At 42.2% G+C, this 17,957-nt stretch overlaps 1 protein-coding gene across 3 annotated transcripts in view; it reads right to left on the reverse strand.

Annotated features, from left to right (window-relative positions):
- The window catches only part of LOC144599145 (uncharacterized), a 60,326-nt gene that overhangs the window by 33,480 nt on the left and 8,889 nt on the right, over positions 1-17,957 (reverse strand). For all 3 annotated transcript variants that reach the window (XM_078409880.1, XM_078409878.1, XM_078409879.1), the window contains exons 2-3: positions 9,878-10,074; positions 3,757-3,909 (exon numbers count right to left, since the gene is read on the reverse strand). In XM_078409880.1, the coding sequence (XP_078266006.1) occupies positions 3,757-3,909; positions 9,878-10,054 (330 nt within the window). In that variant the 5' untranslated portion in view covers positions 10,055-10,074. The remainder of the gene's footprint in view (positions 1-3,756; positions 3,910-9,877; positions 10,075-17,957) is intronic.

Genomic DNA, 17,957 nt, shown 5'->3' on the forward strand with positions numbered 1-17,957 from the left:
ACATTCAAGAGGAGGCTATTGTCCTGACACCAGAGTGCCAGATCAGCCACCTCCTCCCGGTAGGCCTTCTCATCGTTGTTGGAGATCCGGCCCACCACCACAGTGTCATCAGCAAACTTGATGATGGAGTTTGAGCTGAACCTGGCCCCACAGTCATGTGTGTACAGGGAGTACAGTAGGGGGCTAAGGACGCAGCCCTGGGGGTTAAGCAGAAGCAATAGTTTGCTAAGATCATGTACAGATGTAAAATCAATGAAAAATCGTTTCTTCCATTTATGCAATGCAGCATTTTGACTTTCTTTGTCTGCATGCAATATTTATGGTATTTGATCAACAAGTGAGAGAAAAGAGCATGTAACCCAGAAATGGCAAGGTGAGCGTGGTTACTTATGAGAACCCAATAAATTGGGGCTGGTGTAGAATTTTGAATACTACATCATTGCTATGTTTAAATTAGGTTATGGATTGGTTAGGAGTAGTTAGAAAGTTGGACGGAAAATATTAGCTACATAATGCAATGGAAATGGTGAAAGTAATGTGATCAGGGTGGAAATTATATAAGGTGGAAAAGAACAGTTGAGGCTGCATCTTTTAAGTGAAAATTTTCAAATAGATGAGTGTCCAGCAGAGCTCTAAAAGTACCAGATTGTGCCACTTTTACTTCGGATAAAAAAAATAGACCCACCACTCTAACTGAGAGGAAGCCAAGAGATGGGGATAAATACCTTATAATGGATAGGGCAGTTCAGGCAATTAAGTTGGTAACATCAGCATGAGCTTAGCGTGAGTTGGCCAAACAGGACATATCAAAACCACTCGTGAAGCTCGGGATGGGAATGGCCACACTAATTAATCAAGGAGAAGTTGGTTGGTACTGTTCATTTGTTTGTTAATGGACTGGAATGTTTAAGATGGTTCCAGAAACATTGGACAACTCATCAAATGTCCATGCACAAAGAGTTTGAAGCAGGTAGCTTTTAGCTGCTCTTTAAGGTGATTCCTACATACTAAGCTTGGTTTAAAACCTTGATCACCTTTAGTCGAACAAGTAAAAGAACTTCTCATGCCAACAGCACATGCTGAGACTCCTTGGAATCATAGAATTATACAACAAATGGGCCTTTTGTCCTTCCTCGTCCATGTTAATCCCATTTGCCTGCATTAGGACTGTACCCCTCTGCTCCTTTCCTATCCATGTAACCAGTCTCAATGCCTTTTATATTGAGGGACCTTAGTCCGACTGGGCTCTGCTGTTTGAGTCCACGTGAATCCAGTGACAGAGTGTGGTAATGTTTACATTCAAAAGCACAAACGTGCAAGAAGGAGACACAGAGATACTACTGGAAACTGGTTGGCCACCTGGACACACTAACTCCAGCCAGTTGTAAACTGTGATTCACAACATTGCATTTGACGGTGTTTCTTTTTCCGAACCCAATAAATAAAATTACGGTGAATGTAGCCACAAAGAAGACGTGGAGCACCTCTACTTTCTTAGAAGTTTAAAGAGATTGTACAGGTGTACTGGATAAAGTATCCTGGCTGGTTGCATCATGGCCTGGTACAGCAATTTCAACCCACAGGAATGCAAGAAACTCAAAGTGTGGTGGATCGGCCTGGTCCATCTTGAATATAGTCCTCTCCTCCATTGAAAGCATTCCATGAAGTGCTGGTTCAAGAAAGCAGCATGTATCATCAAGTTTCCCCACCATCTGGGTCATGCCCTCTCCTCAGTGCTACCGTCGGGCAGGAGGTACAGTAACCTGAAGTCACACACTACCAGGTCAGGAACAGCTACTTTCCTACATTTGTATTTGATACTAATATCTTGTTTTGTTTTGCAGTCTTCTTTCTTTACACTGTCTTACAGAACATTATAAGTAGTTTTTGTTTAATATAACTTCTGTGTGTTATCTGAGTCTTCATGCCTTTGATGCTGTTGCTGCAAGCACGTTTTTCATTGTACCTGTTCCTTACTGTACTTGTGCATACGATAATAAACTCCTTTCAAATCAACTTTAAATGGAATATTTTCCTCTCCACTGCTGTTTGAATAACTGCACAAATTGGAATCTCTTTGGGAGCAATGCTGTTTTCTAAGTTAGCTGTCACAAATCAAGTCTTGCATCCATTTTCATTTCGAGAAAACAGCATTGCTCCCAAAGAGATTCCAATTTGTACAGAGTTATTCAAACAACAGTGGAGATGAAAAGATTTCATTTTTAGTTGATTTGAAAGTTCAGAGCAGGTGCTTATTTAATTTCACTGCGTGTCTGAATGCTCGTGCGCCTGCCACTATTAAAGTTTGATGAGGATTTTAGATGGGCAAGTTATTGTGTAACTTTTTGGTTACAACTTGAAGGTCAGCCATGAGAATGATTACTGAGAGCGAACTTGACAGTTCTTTGGCTGACAAGGTCATTTGTCAATATGGAATCACAGGGAGCTGCAGATGCAGGAATCTTGAGCAAAACGGAGCAGGTCAGGCAGCGTCTGTGGAGATGTTTCAGTGCGGGACCCGACCAGTCTCCACAGATGCTGCCTGACCTTCCGAGTTCCTCCAGCACTTTGTATTTTGCTCATTTGTCAATATATTTTATTACCACACATGTTGGAAACATATAAGATAATTAGGGGATTGGACACATTAGAGGCAGGAAACATGTTCCCAATGTTGGGGGAGTCCAGAACAAGGGGCCACGGTTTAAGAATAAGGGGTAGGCCATTTAGAACGGAGATGAGGAAGAACTTTTTCAGTCAGAGAGTGGTGAAGGTGTGGAATTCTCTGCCTCAGAAGGCAGTGGAGGCCAGTTCGTTGGATGCTTTCAAGAGAGAGCTGGATAGAGCTCTTAAGGATAGCGGAGTGAGGGGGTATGGGGGAGAAGGCAGGAACGGGGTACTGATTGAGAGTGATCAGCCATGATCGCATTGGATGGCGGTGCTGGCTCGAAGGGCTGAATGGCCTACTCCTGCACCTATTGTCTATTGTCTATTGTCTAAAGCCCAAAATATTTCACGTGTCAATTTGACAGCAGATAATTAAAAGTCAAAAGTTTAAGACGAAGAAAGTGAAAAAGTCCATGAACGTGCCAAGAATGAGCTTTCATACTTTGTCATATCTGTGACACCAAATGACTCCCACATGTATCACTAAATATATATCCTATCCCTCTGCTCCCCCAAAAAGGCATCTTATAACCTACCATGTTGAAACTAGAAGCCTGGTGAAATTATGATTTGTGAAAACTATTGTAAAGAAAGTTGGACTTAACTAGCCTGAGGGGAAAAATTACTGCCACGGTGCTGCATTTGGTAATATTCACTAACACTGGATTTAATTCCATATCACATGTGCGAATAGCTAATCCCTCAAAATATTGTGGTTTATTGTATCTTTTTCATAAAACTGAGGACTCTTCAGCAGTAAGGATGGCACAGAGGCACAGTTGGTAGAGCTGCTGCCTCACAGTGCCAGAGAAATGGGTTTGATCCTGAACATGGGACCAGTGTGGAGTTTGCATATTCTCCCTGTAACTGCGTGGGTTTCCTCCAAATGCTCCAGACATGCAGGTTTGTAGGTTAATTGGAATCTGTAAGATTGCTCCAAGTGTTACGGAGGGCAACAGCACAGAGTGGATGCGAAAGTGAGATAACATAGAACTAGTGTGAAATGGTGAACATGGACTTGGTGGAACGAAGGGCCTGATTCCATACTGTATCTCTAAAAAAAAGTATAGAAACAATAGTGTAACTTACTAAATTTGCCATGTCCTCATTGTTAAGAGCAACGTGCCAGACACACAGCTCCTTCCCATACATGTAGCGTTCATCTCGGACTGTCATTAGCAATGGTTTCAGAGAGACTGGTAGCAGGGGATCTGTACTCGTCTCAAGTCTTGCAAGCATCAACTGGAAAGCAACAGGAAGAGTTACTGGAGCAGTTTAAACAATGCACCTAAAATTTAATCCAGTCTTTAATAGCATTAATTTAGACCACCCACCCTCTACTCAACAAATGCTGAGATCAAATATCTTTCTTTAAAAAAGCTATTAATTTCTCTCATACCCAATTCTCTCATTGCCAATATTTTACATGTAATGTTTATCTTAAAACTGGTGTTGAATTTCTCCAATATGCTTTTTATAAAACTCCACTACTTTTTTTTTGCTAATGGCCTCTTTACATATCCTAATGGAGCATTTCATAAGCAATGAATCCAACTTTTGAGAGTTTCCAATGCACTGCCAACTGGTAAAGTCTTGACTATTTTTTTGTGACAATAATTGTATTTTTCTGGTTTATATCAAGTTTTATTTGGAAAACATTCCAAAACATTGTTCAGATGATCATAATCCCAATGTTGCTGTATTTGACTGATCACAGAAAGCAACCTTCTCCAAAAAACATTGTTGGCAAGACCATTGAAATTGTAAGGGAAGGCAGATAGATCAAAAAACAGACAGTCAGGGGTACATCTTGAAGCTATAATGGTATATAAATAGGCACCATCAAGCTGCTTTCCCCTTTTAATGTTTTACTGTTTTGATTATCACATATTCTTGACTGTTGCTATGGTCTTCAAACAATGTGCCTCCGCCATCACCAATACCATTCAAATGGATGGCTTCATCTGCTTGGTCAGAGAAAACCATGGGAAGTGTAGGGATCATCGTGCCAACATCTACAAGGAGATGGAGGAAGCCAATGAGGCCATGATTGCAGGAAACAGACTTTGGGACAAAGGCAAAAATCTCCAGAGAGTATTAGAACAAAAAAAATTAAGCAAAATTTTCAGCAGTGATGCCACGTCCATATTTGTGATTGTTTGTTGTCATTACCCAAGTCCAAAGTCTGCATAAACGTTACAAGTCTTCCATTTTTTGTTTGATGTGATGCCACAGTCTTTTTATGCAAGGATTTCCTATTTCTTAAATTTTTTCTCATACATGCCCTGGGCATCTGTTCTTCCATATGTTTTGCATTTTACTTGAGATTTGGAAATAAACAAATGTATTGTTTCCAGAGATTTCGGACTACAACTATGAGCTTTCACTGTGTGTCTAGTATTATTTGGGGGCATGAATTCCAACAATGTGCGTACACATGCATGCAAGCACACACGCACACACATATGCATGCGCATGCACACAGCCACTGAAGACTATTTAATTAGGTTGAAAGCACTCTAGTTTTTGTTAACACAGAGGGCGATGAGTGTCTGGCGCATGATGCAGGGGTGGTGGTGGAGGCAGATACAATCGTGACTTCCGGAAAGGCATTGGAGAGGGATTCCAGGGATTTGAGAGATATGGATTTTGTGCAGACAGGTAGAGTTGGTCTTGGCATCATGCTCAGCACAGAAGAACTTGTTCATGTTCTATGTCTATGTTCTATGTTTTATGTCTATGTTCAACATTAGAGGTTGAGAAATTTGTGGGACGGAAGGAAGATATTTGGAGAGAGTGTGAGATAAAGGACCCATGTTCTTTTGCAACTGCCCAATTGATCTGCCTTCCCTTCGCTGTCAAGCCTGACTACCTGAAAGTGCTGTGAATCTAGTTTGGAGGAGCGGGGTGAGAGGGGCAAGAATTAGAGTGAATAGTCAAGGTCAAACAAAAACTGGGACTGTAGGAGCAGATCTCCCTCTCAATGGCGGGCTGGAACCTGGCTACCAGACGCAAGGTGCTGTCAGTGTTGCTCTAGGTGGTGCAGGTGAAGCCCAGGCCCTGCACCCGAGCCATTTTCCATTGCATCTGGAGATCCAAATTGGAGACCCGGAACTTGATTTCTAACTGTGCTTTACACTAATGTCCGGTTTATTTACAGGTTTTTTTCTCTGTATTGCAGAACTTGGGTGTACTCTTGTTCAATTTATATATAATTTATGCTTTTGAATATGCCTATGAAGCAGCTACATGGAAGATTTTTATTGTAATGCTACCTCACCATATCTGTGCATATAATAAACGTGCTTAGACGTTACATTTAGGTTTATTATTGTCACGTGTACCAAGGTACTGTGATTTCATTTGCATGCTGGCCAATCCAATCGGATAACACAATACATACATAGAACCAAGCCAAACTCAAGTACAATAGGTAGAGAAAAGGGAAAGATACAAAGTACAAAATATAGTTCTCAGCAGTGTGGCATACCAGTTCCGGAGACAAAGTCCAATGTCCGCAATGGGGTCGAGGTGAGTTGGACAGGACTCTAGCATATGGAAGGACCATTCAGAAGTTTGATGAGCACATTTGACAGGTAGCAAAACACAAGTCTTGAGATAACAGAAAAAAAAGCCGTCCTATGTCCCACTTCTAACACACACACACACTGCCCTCAAGAAGGCAGTAATGTGGATGAGAAGTCGTAATGGAGTGTGCATTTACCAAGATGATCTGGAAAGGGATGCAAGGAATCTTGTCGAGATTTGACTGGAGCAGCTGTGTAACAGAGTACTCTCTGATCTATCGGCTGTTCTCAGGAATGCATGTCAGGATCAACAACAACTGCTGCTGGCACAGCATTAACGTGCTGAATGATTCACGAAGCTTGTTGGTTTTCCAGTGCAATGAGATGTCCATAAGCAAATGCTGCTCAGCCTTGGTGCAACCAATGCAAAGGTTGCAGGGAAAGACTGCAATAGAAGGCCCTGCAAGCACTGGACACTGAAAGGGACTGGTTCTTTATACACACCTTGGAAGCACTTGATATGTGCATTGTTGAAAAAGGCCATGTGGGTGCCATTGAAACCTTGTAAACAGAATGCATTGCTTCAATTGCACGATGAATGTAAACAAAGACATGTACTAATTATATTGTTTTTCCTGCAGATATTTTTGAATAAAAATATTCTGAATAATGATTACTTTTGAAATAGAAGAAAACAAAGGATTTGCAACGTTACCTAATGAAGGTCTGACTGTTAACAAGTTATTAATACCTCTCTGGCAATCTTTGGAAAATGAAGGCGAGGTGCTGTTACCGTGCCAACAGGCAACATTGAGATAATGATATGACATTTCGGGTCGAGACCCTTCTTCAGAATGCCTGTCCTGCTGAGTTACTCCAACATTTTGTGTCTCTCTTCAGTATAAACCAGCATCTGCAGTTCCTTCCTACACATTTCATCTGCTCCACTGAGAAATCTCCTCAAAGTATGTCTACTTTGAAGAAGTTCTCCTCTGTCCGACGAGAATTCTGCAACACCCTCTCTTGTTGCTCCCCCTCTGTGATTCCTCCTGCTCTCCAAGCTGAATTCCCACCATCCTACACTCCTGTATTCAATACGCCAATCTCTGACATACTTCCTAACTCAACCCTCTAGGTCTCTGCAATCTTCCACTGCTCTATAGCATTTCATATTTCTCGCTTCTACCAAACCCACACAACCATCCAGCAAAAGCGTAATACTATCTTACAATTATTGGTAACTATTTCAAGCCGTTCACACCTCCTCCTTCCATAATTACTAAAAGCACTCTGCCCACTCAGCCTCCAAATGCTACATCTGCCATGAATAATACATCCTCTGTATTCTAAGCTCTTGAAAATCTATTTTTATATAAAACACCACAGGCATGAAGTTGTCTTCGTTTTGATGGATAAACAAAGCGTACCATGTATGGAGCAACAAACCAATCTGCTGGAGGAACTCAGCGGGTCGAGCAGCATCTGTGTGGGGGGAATTTCATTGTTGATGTTTCAGCTGAAAACCTGCATCAGGAGCAGAGAATTCCTGTGTGGAACCAGAGAATTCACATGGCTGTTTATGCCAGTGGTCATGCTCCAAGTATATCTTGGTTCGTTTTTCAGCACGCATTATTCGTCCTGTTGTGCAGTTAGTGGTTATGAGAACTGGGATGCTGCATGATTGTGGATAGAGTTGGTCCTTGTTGATGCCAGAGTTCCACAATTAAAGTAGGTTTGTAGGTTAATTGGCTGGGTAAATGTAAAAATTGTCCCTAGTGGGTGTAGGATAGTGTTAATGTACGGGGATCGCTGGGCGGCACGGACTTGGAGGGCCGAAAAGGCCTGTTTCCGGCTGTATATATATGATATGATATATGATATGATCTGACCACCAAAGTAAACCACAACTAAAAATCCTGGGCTTACTGCAGCAATGGTGAGGGATAGGTTGAACTGGGCAGGTTGTGGCCTTTGGGTTCAGAAGCAGCATGCTTAGATTCCAGTCTAGGTGCTGGAAACGCAAAGTGAAGCGTGCTGCACTGTGGGGAAGCAGCAGTCAGGAACTGGCCAAGGGAATCTAGACCTTCTAGCCACAGTGGCTACAAAAATTCCAGAAAATATAAGCAGCTAAACACCGAAATTGCTATTGTACAAAACCAGAAAGAAAACAACAGGTCAGGCAGCATCTATGGAGACAGGAGAAAGGACTAAGTCAACCTTCATCTGAAAAAGGATCATAGAACTGTGAATGCTAACCATTTCCCTTTTCCACCAATGCTGCCTGATCTGTAGCCTATTTCTAGCAAGCTGTGTTTTTGCTCGGAGGAGAGTCATAGAGGCACAGATCACGCAGCACTGAAGCATGTTGTTTGGCCAACGTCCAGGCCAACCAAGGTGATGTTCTGAGCTAGGCCCATTTGACTGCATATCCCTTTAAATCTTTCCTATTGATCTGTCTGCCTAAATATCCTTCAAACATTGTAATTATACCCACTGCTACCACTTCCTCTGATAGTTCATTTCACATCCCATTAAATCTTTAACCTCTCACCTTAAACCTATATCCTGAAGAAGGGTCTCGACCCGAAACGTCACCCATTCCTGCTCTCCAAAGATGCTGCCTGTCCAGCTGAGTTACTCCAGCATTTTGCGTTTATTCTCCAGTTTTAGACTCGCTTACCGTGGGGAAAAAGACTGTGGCCATTCATATTATCTATTCCCCTTATGATTTTATAAACCCCTATAAGGTCTCTCTTTAGCCACCTATGCTCCAAGGTCAACAGTCCCAGTTTCTCCTTATCACTCAAGCCCTCCATTCCTGGCAACATCCTTGTGAATCATTTCTCTGCCCTCTCTAGCTTAATTACATACTTCTTGTCTTGTACAGCTGTAACATGACATCTAAATTCTAGTACTTAACTAGACCAAGTGGACCTGTTGGGCCCAAACCTCTCCTGCATTCGTGCAGCACCCTCTCCTCCCCCCTCCCCCTCCCCCTCCAATCTCCCCCCTCTCTCCTTCCCCTCTCCCCTCTCCCCCCTCTCCCTCTCCCTCTCCCTCTCCCTCCCCTCCCCTCCCCTCCCCTTCCCCTCCTCCTCTCCCTCCCTCTCCCTCCCCCCCTCCCCTTTCCCCTCCTTCCCCTCCCCCTCTCTCCACACACCATCCCCCTCACCCCCCCCCTTTATCCTCCACCCTCCCTCCCCCCTCCTTCCCTCCCTAGGAGATAGATTTTAACTTTAAAATATGAATAACTTAAAAAATATAACACCGATTTCAATGAAACTTTTTCCATTGGCACCAAAGGGATGACGGTGAGTAAGGTGGGCCTAAAATCGTCACACTATCGTGTACCGTTCTGGCTGTAGTTCAGGAACAAACAAACAAACAAACAAGAGTTTTAGTATATAGATGCCTCGTCCGATGAAGGCAAGCAAGCCATATCACCTTCTTCACCACCATGTCGATCATTGACACCAATTGTACCCCTAGACTTCACTGTTCCACCTCGTACTTGTCTCATTAAAATTCTACTTGCCAATCCTTTGCTCACCTGTTCAGCATAGCACACCAGATTAGACTTCTCGACTTCTACCCGGACTTACAAGCTTGTTGCACTCAGCAGAATTACCTGACCATTCAAGGAAATTGTACCAATAAAAAGGAAATTGAATGCTTTGTGTTACCTTTGTGGGTATTTCTTCATTTTCAATACATTTCTGCAGGTGACGTACAAACATTGAGCAGACTGCACTTGATGACTGAGCACAGTGCCGTTCGTAAGTTTTCAGAAATTTTTGAACAGTGACTGAAACATTTTTGTTCCGCTCCTTCGTATTCTTCTTCTTCTTCAGCTTCTTCATCTTTCATCTTTCAGGCCAAGCTATATTAAAAGAAGCATGACACAAAAATTACGCAGCAAAACAATAACCGCTTGGCTCAAAAGTGCAAATTCAAAGCCATTGTATTTGTTTAAACTACAAGTATCTTATAGCGTCCATTTCAAGATGACACATGGAAATTGCTGAAGAGAAAAATTTCACAGCAGGTAACACAGCTGGGTATTAAGTACTATAAGAAAATAACTGCAGATGCTGGTACAAATCGAAGGTATTTATTCACAAAGTGCTGGAGTAACTCAGCAGGTCGGGCAGCATCTCGGGAGAGAAGGAATGGGTGACGTTTCGGGTCGAGACCCTTCTTCAGACAGTCTGAAGAAGGTCTCGACCCGAAACGTCACCCGTTCCTTCTCTCCCGAGATGCTGCCCGACATGCTGAGTTACTCCAGCACTTTGTGAATAAATACCTTCGCTGGGTATTAAGTACTTCAAGTTTTAAAAATCAGACCATTTACGGAAATTAACGAAATTACCTTTTTCCCTATTATAGCTTTATGAACGATTCCCACCCTTCCATTTAATTTCATAATCCCTCATAGCTTTGCTGTGGTGTCTCAGAAAAAGACACCACTTTTCCCACAGAGCTACTGTCAACATTCGCAAAGTTGAACCACAAGATTTAATTTTACAATCACTTTACTCTGGAGCCCAACACAAACACAAAGCACTACTACCACTCTACACTGAAAGCTCACAAAACAAAAAGATTCAATGCAAAAAAAAGGAAGATACCATTTCGCATTGTTCACCCATCTCTTCGGAACTCATAAATCACATACCTCATCGACAGACAAAGACTGTTCAATTCTAAACCAGTTTGTTGGTTATGATTTAGAGTAAGAAAAATAGCATTTTTCACGGATAACCATATAAACATTATACATTTAGTTCATTTTAGTTTAGAAATACAGCCTGGAAAGAGGCCCTTTGGCCCACCGAATCAACGGTGACCATTAATCACTCGTTCCCACTAGTTCTATTTTATCCCACTTCCTCATCCACTCCCTACAGATTAGGGGCAATTTTATCAAGGCCAATTAACCTACAAACCTGCCCGTCTTTGGAATGTGGGAGGAAACCGGAGCACTCCGAGGAAACCCACCTGGTCACAGGGAGAATGCGCAGGTTCCATACATACAGCACCCAAGTTCAGGATCAAAGCCGGGTCTGTGGTGCTGTGAGACAGCAATCTATTGTAGTTAACCTTAATACAGATATCGAGGGGATCTGGAGTTATGGCAGGAAGGTGGTACTGAGGCAAAATATCAGCCACAAACTTACATGTATGTTAGGATGCTCTGGAAGGTTAGATTGCATGGGTTCCAAGAAGAGCTAGCCAACTGGATTAAAAAATTGCATCAAGAAAGGAAGCAGTGGATGATGGTGGATTGGTGTTTTTCAGACCGGAGACCTGTGCCTCAGGATTCAATGCTAGGACCATTGCTGTGTGTCATCTATACCAATGACTTGGATAAGAACGTACAAGGCATGATAAGCAAGTTTGCAGATGACATTAAAGTGAGTGGTATTGTAGATAGTGAAGATGGATGTCAAAAATTGCAGCAGGTTATTGATCAGTTGGGTAGGTGGACTGAGGAATGGTTGACAGCGTTTAATACAAAGAAATACAGGGTGTTGCATTTTGGGAAGTCTAACCAAGGCAGCACGCATACAGTGAATGGCAGGGCTCTGGGGAGTGTTGTAGAGAAGAGGGATCTAGAAGTACAGGGACATAGTTCCTTGAAAGTGGCATCACAAGTAGATACTATAGGGTGGCCAGGAAGTCTTTCGGAACATTGGGCTTCATCAGTCAGAGTATGGAGTATAGAAGTTGGGAGATTATGTTACAGTTGTACAAGACATTTGTGAGGCCACATTAAGAGTATTGTGTTCTGTTTTGGTCATGCTGTTATGTTGTTAGGCTGGGAAGGATGCAAAGAAGATTTACGAGGATGTTTCCAGGACTCAAGAGCCTGAGCTATAGGGAGAGGTTGAACAGGCTAGACTTTATTCCTTGGAGTGCAGGAGGATGAGGGGCGATATTATAAAGGTATGTGAGATCATGAGGGGATTAGATTGGGTAAATGCACAGTCTTTTACCCAGAGTAGGGGAATCAAGAACCGGAGGACATTGGTTTAAGGTGAGAGGAGAAAGATTTAATAGGAACTTGAGAGGCAACTTACTTTTGTTTTAACTACATGCAAAGTTTGGTAGGTATATGGAAAGAGCTGCCAGAGGAGATAGTTGAGGCAGATACCATCACAATGTTTAAAAAACATGTGGACCATTACATGGATAGGATAGGTTTAAAGGGATATGGGCCAAACTCAGTCAGGTGGGACCAGTGTAGATGGGGCATGTTGGTCTGCATGGGCAAGTTTGGCCGAAGGGCCTGTTTCCATGTTATATGGCTCTACAATGTATTTTATACACAACAATCTGCATTTCTGAAGCACAGATATAGAAATCTCTAACAAAAAAGTTTAACAAAGGTGTACAAAATCATCATGGGTGAACAGAAGGAAGCTATTCTAATTAGAAGATGTTACAGAGTCATATGACATAGATCATCATGAAGGGAAGAGACACAAAGACTGATGAAGAAAATTATTTTAATATAAAAAATATCAATGATTTGGAACTCACTTCTTGTGGGAATATTCAAAAAGGAATTGGGTAGGGAGAGATAAATAGGGAAAGAGCGGGTTAATAAGACTTCAATCAACAGATGGTGAATCTTGTGGACATAGAACAAAACAGTATAGCACAGGAACAGCCCTTCAATCTACAATGTCTGTGGCATACATCACTCTTAGTTAATCTAATCTCCTCTGCCTGCACATAGAAACATAGAAAATAGACGTAGGAGGAGGTCTTTTAGCCCTTCGAGCCAGCACCACCATTCATTGTGATCATGGCTGATCATCCATAATCAGTAACCCGTGCCTGCCTTCTCCCCATATCTCTTGATTCTGCTAGCCCCTAGAGCTCTATCTAACTCTCTTTTAAATTCATCCAGTGAATTGGCCTCCACTGCCTACTGTGGCAGAGAATTCCACAAATTCACAACTCTCTGAGTGACAAAGTTTTTTTTCGCATCTCAGTTTTAAATGGCCTCCCCTTTATTCTTAGACAGTGCCCCCTGGTTCTGGACTCTCCCAACATTGGGAACATTTTTCCGGCATCTAGCTTGTCCAGTCCTTTCATAATTTTATATGTAATTATACATGATCAATATCCCTCCATTCCCTGCATATCCATGTGGCTATTTAAAAGCCATTTAAATGCCACTGCTGTATCTGCCTCCACCAACTCCCTGGCAACAAATTCCAGGCACCTACTGCTCTCTCTATAAAAATCTTGGCTACACATCTCCTTTAACTTTTGCCCGTCTAAACTTAAAGCTATGCCCTCTGGTCCTTGACATTTCTATTCTGGGAAAAAGGTTCTGATTGTCTATCCTCTCTGTGCCTTTCATAATAATACATACTTCTATCAGGACTCCCTCAGCCTTTAGACAATAGATAATAGACAATAGGTGTAGGAGGAGGCCATTCGGCCCTTCGAGCCAGCACCGCCATTCAATGTGATCATGGCTGATCATTCTCAATCAGTACCCCATTCCTGCCTTCTCCCCATACCCCCTAACTCCGCTATCCTTAAGAGCTCTATCTAGCTCTCTCTTGAATGCATTCAGAGAATTGGCCTCCACTGCCTTCTGAGGCAGAGAATTCCACAGATTCACAACTCTGACTGAAAAAGTTTTTCCTCATCTCAGTTCTAAATGGCCTACCCCTTATTTTTCATATTATTTCATATTTCAGATACAGCGCGGAAACAGGCCTTTTCGGCCCACCAAGTCCGCACCGCCCAGTGATCCCCGCACACTAACACTATCCTACACACACTAGGGATAATTTTTACATTCACCCAGTCAATTAACCTACATATCTGTACGTCTTTGGAGTGTGGGAGGAAACCGAAGATCTCGGAGAAAACCCACGCAGGTCACGGGGAGAACGTACAAACTCCTTACAGTACAGCACCCGTAGTCAGGATCGAACCTGAGTTTCCGGCGCTGCATTCGCTGTAAAGCAGCAACTCTACCGCTGCGCTACCGTGTTATTCTTAAACTGTGGCCCCTTGTTCTGGACTCCCCCAACATTGGGAACATATTTCCTGCCTCTAACGTGTCCAACCCCTTAATAATCTTATACGTTTCGATAAGACTTTAGAGATACACCGAGTCCGCACTGACCAGCAATCATCCCGTACACTAGCACTATCCTACACACTGGGGACAACTTACAATTTACAGAAGCCAATTAAACTTACAAACCTGTATATCATTGGAGTGTGGGAGGAAATCAGAGAACCCAGAGAAAACCCACGCTGTCACATGGAGAACATACAAACTCTGTGCAGACAGCACCCGTGGACAGGATCGATCCTGGGTCTTTGGTGCTGTAACGTAGCAACTCTACCGCTGCGCCACAATGCTGCCCCTCCAAGTACTCCAAATATGGCCTAACCAAACTCCGATAAAAGCTGCAATATGACTTCCCAACTCTTATAGTTACGCTCTGATCAGTGAAGGCCGGCATATCAAGCCTTCTTTTCTGCTCTATCTACTTGTGTTGCCAGTTACAGCAAGCTCTGGAGTAGGGCCCCAAGATCCTTCTGCACATCAATGCTTTTTATGATTCAGATTAGTTCATTGCTATATATAGCAGGGTTCAATGAAATGATTGAGTTCCTCTGGCAAACTGTTTGTTGCTCGAGGATAGTTGGGTTGTATGATAAATCTTGTGGCATCTATCCTAGGTTCCGTTCTGTTGCTTTCTCATTCTGGCTGTTGGCCTAACCTTCCCTCTCCACTGCAATCCTGCCCCACGCTCTTCGAGTATTGCACCAGAACTGGATCTTTGTTGGATGAGGCTATATCAAGTGTGTGGGGGAGGGGGGTCTCTATTTAGGCCTCCTCTCTGAAGGTTGATATTCTCAAACCCAGATAATAGTGGTAATTCTCAAACAAGAATTGTTTGATAATTCTCAAACAAGTCAATAAGCCTCCAAACCCTGATTCCCCTAATTCCAGAAACAAGTACCTTTTCTGGCCCCTATACTGGTCCAAAGGGCTGATTATTCCTGAAAATGTCAGCAATCCATTGGTATTTATCACTGCAGCTCCAAGGAAGCTCAGAAATCCTGCCATGTTATATGTGGCACAGTATCAACTATTTCATTGATCTCAATTGAGAGACAAGGTTGTGATAAAGTGTGGTATGTGCCAGGTAAATTGCATTTCTTTGAAATAATTGAGGCTCCTTCAATGGATTTAACATAGAACTGAAATGTGTAGTGCGTCAGATTAAATCATGATGGAACAGTAGGCCATCATTAGTAAGATGCTGTTAAAAAGATTTTATAAACGTGCCATAGGAGGTCTGCATACCTTCTAATTGTTCATCTGGTTTATAGACCTAAGGTTTTAAGAAGGTCCTAGCCTCGAGCCAGTAGGTTATAGGTATGACCCCCACTCCAGAGGTTCACACTCAAAGATCTAGACTTATTGCGTTATTGTCACCCTGTGAGCATGCTTCCTTTCGGATGAGATCAGACTTACGAGGATGTTCCCAGGACTCGAGGGCCTGAGCTATAGGGAGAGGTTAAGCAGACTAGGACTTTATTCCTTGGAGGGCGGGAGGATAAGGGGTGATCGTTTTGAGCTGTACAAAATCATGAGACAAATAAATCAGGGAAACGCAGCGATTCTCTTGCCCAGAGTAGGGGAATCAAGAACCAGACGCCATAGGTTTAAGGTGAGGGGGGAAAGATTTAATAGGAACCCGAGGGTAACTTTTTCACACAAGGGGTGGTGGGTATATGGAACGAGCTGCCAGAGGAGGTAGTTGAAGCAGGTACTATCGCAACGTTTAAGAAACATTGAGACAGATACATGGATAGGACAGGTTTAGAAGGATATAAGCCAAATGCAGGCAGGTGGGACTAGTGTAGATGGGACATGTTGGTCGGTGTGGGCAAGTTGGGCCGAAGGGCCAGGTTCCATAGAGTAAGACTATGACTTTATAAGATGTCAGCACAATGTCCTGGATAATATTTATGCCTCACCACACCATACAACTTGATCAATGTTGATGCTAGTGGAAGCTTCCAGAGTGAAGATTAGCAGCCATGTTTCCTATTTTACAATTGACCACGCGCGAAAAAGTACTTCATTGTTGAAAAAATACTTGAAGGCATTCTGAAAGGAATGCAGAAAGTGCTATCAAAATATGTCTTTCTGTAGGATTTCCAAGTTTAGTGCTGAGATTCCTTCCATTACTTCTTCTGGACAGTTAAACATTATTAACACATTTGCAATGACACAAACATGAAACATTGAAGAACATTTGGAATTTGAAACAGATGTAATGTTTTAATTATTCTCGCAACTTCACAAAAAATAGCAGGATGTGGTTTGTGATGTGCTCTGTGCTTGTATTCATTTTGTTTTCCATTTATATACATGATAAACTCAAGAGGAATGGCATTGTTGCTGATGACATCAAAATAGAAGTTTGTCAAATTGTGAGGAGTGCGAGAACAGAAGCCAGATGAACAAAATAGGTGAATATATGACAGGTAGAAATCACTGCAGAAATTGGTGAAGAATAGAAGAACTGAAAAATCCTAAACATTAAGAATTTTAAGGGGAAAGTGTACAGTTAATGGCAAGACTTCAAAAGCATTGATAAACCTGATCCATAATTCCTTGAAAGTGACAACAGCTATAAAGCAGTAAAGAAGACGTATGGTATATACTTGGCTTCATTGAGGTATTAACTACCAGGAGAGGTTGGACAAACTTGGATTTTTTTCTCCTAAACCTGGAAGTAGAGGGGAGACCTGAAAGGAGTCTTTCATATCATAAGAGGCTTAGACAGGGTAGGCAGTCAGAACCTTTTACCCAAGGTGGAAATGTCAAAGACTAAATGGAATAGCTTCAAGGCAAGAGGGGCAGAGTTTAAAGAAGATGTGTGAGGCAAGTTTTTTTTTTTACATACAGAGGGTGATGGTTACCTGGTACACACTGCCAGGATTGGTGATGGAAGCAAATATAATAGTGATTATTAAGTGGCTTTTAGATAGGCATATGGATATGCAGCGAATGGAGGAATGTGGATCATGTGCAGGCAGATGAGATTCGTTTTTTTTAGCATCATACTCAGCACAGACATTGGGGGCTGAAGGGCCAGATCCCATTGCTGATATTGGACTTTGTCTGTGGATCTGACGCGCTGCAATGCCAAGATCCATATTCCTCACTCCGTATCTTCCACTTCGCTCTACCTATTGTACTTGAGTTTGACTTAACTATATTTATGTATACGAGCATCTGATCCGATTGGATAGCGTGCAAAACCAAGCTGTTCACTTTAATTCGGTGCACATGACAGTAATAAACGTAAACCTAAATCTAATGATTGTTCTTTGCTCTATGTTCAATGGTACATTGAATGTAGATGCTGAATTAACACAAAATATGAGTTAGGGGGGGGACAAACTTTGGAATATTGAACACAGTTCTGGGTACTGTAATATTGAATATGGATCAGTGCCATTTTAAATGCACAAGATTCCCTCGAAAGTTACTACGGTTAGAAATTACACCCAAGCATTAGATGAATGGAGTAACTACAAATATACTTCAAAACAAAGAACAATTCTTTATAAAATAAACAAGAAAAGATTGCTTCCATTCTTTAGCAAATCAGAATTAAGAACACATTAAAAAAAAAGGGAAATCTTGCATTTCCGTTGCATTTACCGTGCCAGAGAATGATTAACAGTCAATGAATGTTC

Source organism: Rhinoraja longicauda, chromosome 13, assembly GCF_053455715.1.
Source record: "Rhinoraja longicauda isolate Sanriku21f chromosome 13, sRhiLon1.1, whole genome shotgun sequence".
Taxonomy (NCBI): Eukaryota; Metazoa; Chordata; class Chondrichthyes; order Rajiformes; family Arhynchobatidae; genus Rhinoraja; species Rhinoraja longicauda.